Source organism: Cenococcum geophilum, assembly GCF_001692895.1.
Source record: "Cenococcum geophilum 1.58 unplaced genomic scaffold K441scaffold_5, whole genome shotgun sequence".
Taxonomy (NCBI): Eukaryota; Fungi; Ascomycota; class Dothideomycetes; order Gloniales; family Gloniaceae; genus Cenococcum; species Cenococcum geophilum.
The window spans coordinates 3,371,078-3,375,239 of record NW_027137563.1 but is presented as its reverse complement, the minus strand read 5'-3'; the positions used below and the strand labels follow the sequence as shown (position 1 = coordinate 3,375,239).

Genomic DNA, 4,162 nt, shown 5'->3' with positions numbered 1-4,162 from the left:
TAAGTTAATCTTTACCTATCCTTTAATATTAGATTAAAGGACTGCTTGTACTACTATACTAGTCTATAAATTTTAGACTATTACTTTTGCACTTTAGAAGCAGTTAGACTATTATAGCATCCCTATATACTTTAGCTATAGATAACGGCGTTCTACCTAAGGAGTCCCTTAAGTTAATATTAACACCCCTATACTTAACTAAAAGTTATACTACTATATTATACTTATAATCGACAGCCTATAATAGTAGTATCTAACTAAAGCGGTCTCTTATATTAATATAAACATTCTTATATTCTAGAAGCAGTTAAACTATATCTTTATACCCCTTTTCTATAGCTAATAATAGCGGTATCCGGCTGTTTTCCTACTTATAGTTTATATTAATGCTTTTTAAGAGTAGCTGTATTACTACCGTCCGCCTAAACCTTATAGCGTATAACAGCTTATAGGAAAAGTCCTCTAGGTTAAGACTACTAAGTCCACTTTTAATTAATAGCTGTATTACTAATTTATGTCTATTCCTTACTACCTATAATAAATCCGCACGCCTATAGTATCGATATTAAGTCGCTACTCTAATTTTAGCAGCTTTAAGAGATTTTTAAGCAGTTACATCTTGTCCTTATTTTACAGCCTATATTAGTGCTATACTATTCTCCCGTTTAACGTTATAGCAATAAAGGTAGGGATTTAGAATACTATAGAGGCGGTTATTTATTTAGGCGAAAGCGTTAATATCTCTCTCTACTTATAGGTTCTCGGCTATTAATAATAATATTTTAATTAGTAGATTAAATAGTAATATTCTCTATAACTGTTAATTAGGACTATAAGTAGTTATACTTAAGCGGTAAAAATACTTACTGCTAAAGTAGAAAATCTAGCTAGGGCAATTATTATAGTTTAATTAAAGGACCTATTATGTCCCTTAAAACTAAGGGTTAATTTTTCTAGAGAATAAATTTGTGTTAGCGTAAATCAAAATTAAGATTTCTTAAGCGCTGTGGCTTTAGGCGGTACGTCCTTAGTATACTACTATTAACTACTTATATTCCCGCTAACGCTATAGTACGCACTAAGTAGAAACTAATTTAAGATTTTTAAATCTATTCTACGCGTATAAGATATAAGTAGTAGTTATTAGTAGTTCTTATATTCTAATTTACAAACTCTTTATTCTAATCTTTACTCTTTCCCCTTATACGTCTTTTATAAGTTTAGAATATATAGTAAGCTCTTATAATTCTTTAGCGACCTATTTAAACTTTATAAAACAGTATATAAGCCTATAAAGGATTCTTAAATGCTAGATTATACCACTCTATAGTCTAAAAGATAAAAGAGAAAGCATACTATTAATTTAACGAATTCTCCGCTTCTTAAAATGTTACTAAAATTATTACCTATTAGTATATCTTATTTTATACCCCTTAAAGGTTCTTTACAGGCGTTACCTATTAAGTAGATTCCGTTTTTTTTAGAAGGCAAGGTAACTAGAACCCCTATACAATAATATAACACCCTAAGGATAACCCTACGGCTAATACTAAGATAGTTAAGCTATAGTAATGTTATATTGGATAAATAGGGCCCTAATAGATCTCTAATGGGCAATGCTTTTAAAGAAGATGGAATAAAACCTAGAATTAAAATAACTCTATTAGATAAGGGTAAAGTCCACACATAAACTCTAGAAAAATGGTAATAACTTAGGTTTAGCAGACGAAGTAGCACGTTATTTAAAAAAGCTAATAAGCTTAGCAATCTAACTAAAGCTAAAATATTTATAATAGTACGTTATAAGGGAAAGCACTTCGTTTATATTTCTAATAAGAGCTTATTCTAGCCGGAAAAGCTTTTATAGGTAAAAGATCTCCTTAGGAATTTCTTAATATGCTATTACTAATCTATTATAGGGATCTAAGGTTATTATTGTCCCTACTAATATTAAAGCTGTTAAAGCTTAGGAGTGTATATTTTAAGTTAAGCTTTAATAGGTATTTTCTAGGGGATTTAATAAGGATATTAAGTTACTGCTTTAAACTATCTATATATTTACTATAAATTTAAATTTTAAGTTCTATTTTATATTTAATAGATATAGTTTTTAATTAGTAAAGCATAACTATACTTTAAATTTATAAGTTATAATTTAATCTACTAAATTTTTTACTACATAATTTAGAACTTAATTCGCTATTAAATAATTAATATATCTATATAGGTGGTATATATTTTAATTTTACCCTTTAGTAATATAGGCGGGCTTATAACTATTAGCTAATTCTAAACCTAGTATAATATATAGAGACTTCCTCTAACTAGATCTTTAGGGAGAGTAACTTCTATTCTATACCACAAATCGTTCCCTTTAAAAGACTTATAATGCCGCTATAGTAAAACCCTCCGGCAGTTTAATTCTGGGCTGCTATTAATTTAGTAGCAGGTACTATTATTAAATAATACTTCTTTAAGAAGACGTTCTCTAGTATTACCGCTATTGCTATTTAGCGTCTATATATTATAAATTCCTTTAAGAGTATCTAATAATAAAGACTAATCTGTTTTATAGATAAAGATATTTCTAAAGGAAATTTTACCGGGAGTCTAATTAAGTAGGGTAATATGGCCATTCTCCTAGTATATTAGCAGTAAAGTACTACCAGAATAGGTAGATAATATTAGACTTCCCACTATCTAATTAGGCTGTAATTAACTATCTTTATATATAAGATCAGTAGATAGAAGAATATTATTATTACGAGTATTAGGAGGAAGAAGATATACTATAAATAGATCTTTAAATTTGGGGGTCCGTAGTACTTATAATAAGTATTTCTTACTATATCCTTAAGGAAATCTAGGAAATCCTTTAAGTACTCCACTGGTAGCGAGAACTAGTATTCTCTCTACCTATATATGCGCGGATACGGATTATAAAAATTAAATAGTAATATAAAATATCTAAGCTATATATAATATAGCTGTTAGTATTAATAAGGTGGCGTTATAAGATACTATAGGGAAGACTGCCTTAGAATAAGTTTATAGTACTACTATAAAAGAGCCTAAAGGGAATGCGTAGAATTTATATAGGTAATATTAGACTAAAAACTTAATATAGTTTACTATTCCGTATTTCTAATAATTTTATTAGCTTTTTTATTTTTAGTCTTTAGGTTATTTAATAGATATAGTAAGTATAAAAAATACCCTATTTACTATTAAGGGGCTATATTAATAACTAATGTAGGATTAATAGAGATATTATTTAGTATTAGTTATATAAGGCACTAAATTCTTAACCCTACTTACCTATAAACAAAATGCGCACGTGCTAGATATCTATCCACTTCTATTAAACTAACCCTCTATATAAGAATCGTCAGGTATTTACCCTAATTATTACTTAGATATACCTCTACCTTAAGTATAATACGCTTACTAGTATCTCTATACTTTCCCTACTACATTTTATTTATAATTCCCCTTTTTCTTTTAAGAGATACCACCTCCTCTCTTAGCTTCTGGTTGGCCTTCTCTAGTATCTTAATTTTAATTTTAGTCTATAAATAGCTTATCTATAGAGCAATAGCGTAACTAGGATTGCTGCTATTAAACGTATTATTGGTAATATCTAAGATAGTAAGTTCTAACCTAACTGCGATATATTTATATACTTATAATAACTTCTAGGTTATAACGCCAAGTTAATCTCTCTTACACTTTAATTTAGAGCCTTAGTAGTTCCGGTTTTAGCTTTAGCTCTAGTGCCCTATTAGTAAGGCCTCTTACTACTATAGTATGGGAAGCATTCCTTATCTTTAGAAGCGCCTTTCCTCTAATAGATACGCCCTTTACTCTAGATCTCTCTATATATCTTTCTCCATCACTTATTATTTTGCTATTACTTATATTAATTATTCTTTCTATAACCTTTATTATTAATATTTAATTAGCTAACTTTAGGACGGAATATATGCTATAAATTATTTAAAAAGTATTTTATATGGGTTCCTAGTAAGGGGACGTAAGATCCTTTTATATTCTCCTTCCTACCTATATATAGGGCTAGACAGATCCTTAAACCTTATTAGCGGTATAATTAATATCTATTGCTATTTTATAGCCTAGACCAACGTAAAATGTATAGGTTATA

The 4,162-nt window shown here is 28.6% G+C and overlaps 1 protein-coding gene across 1 annotated transcript; it reads right to left on the bottom strand.

The window, feature by feature from the left end:
* Nucleotides 1–367: 367 nt before the first annotated feature.
* K441DRAFT_540180 (uncharacterized protein) lies at nt 368–529 on the bottom strand (the record flags this gene model as incomplete). Its single annotated transcript, XM_067642585.1, has 1 exon — nt 368–529. A coding segment is annotated over one exon (162 nt), but the record flags the coding sequence as incomplete, so codon positions are not given.
* Between the last annotated feature and the right edge of the window lie 3,633 nt (nt 530–4,162).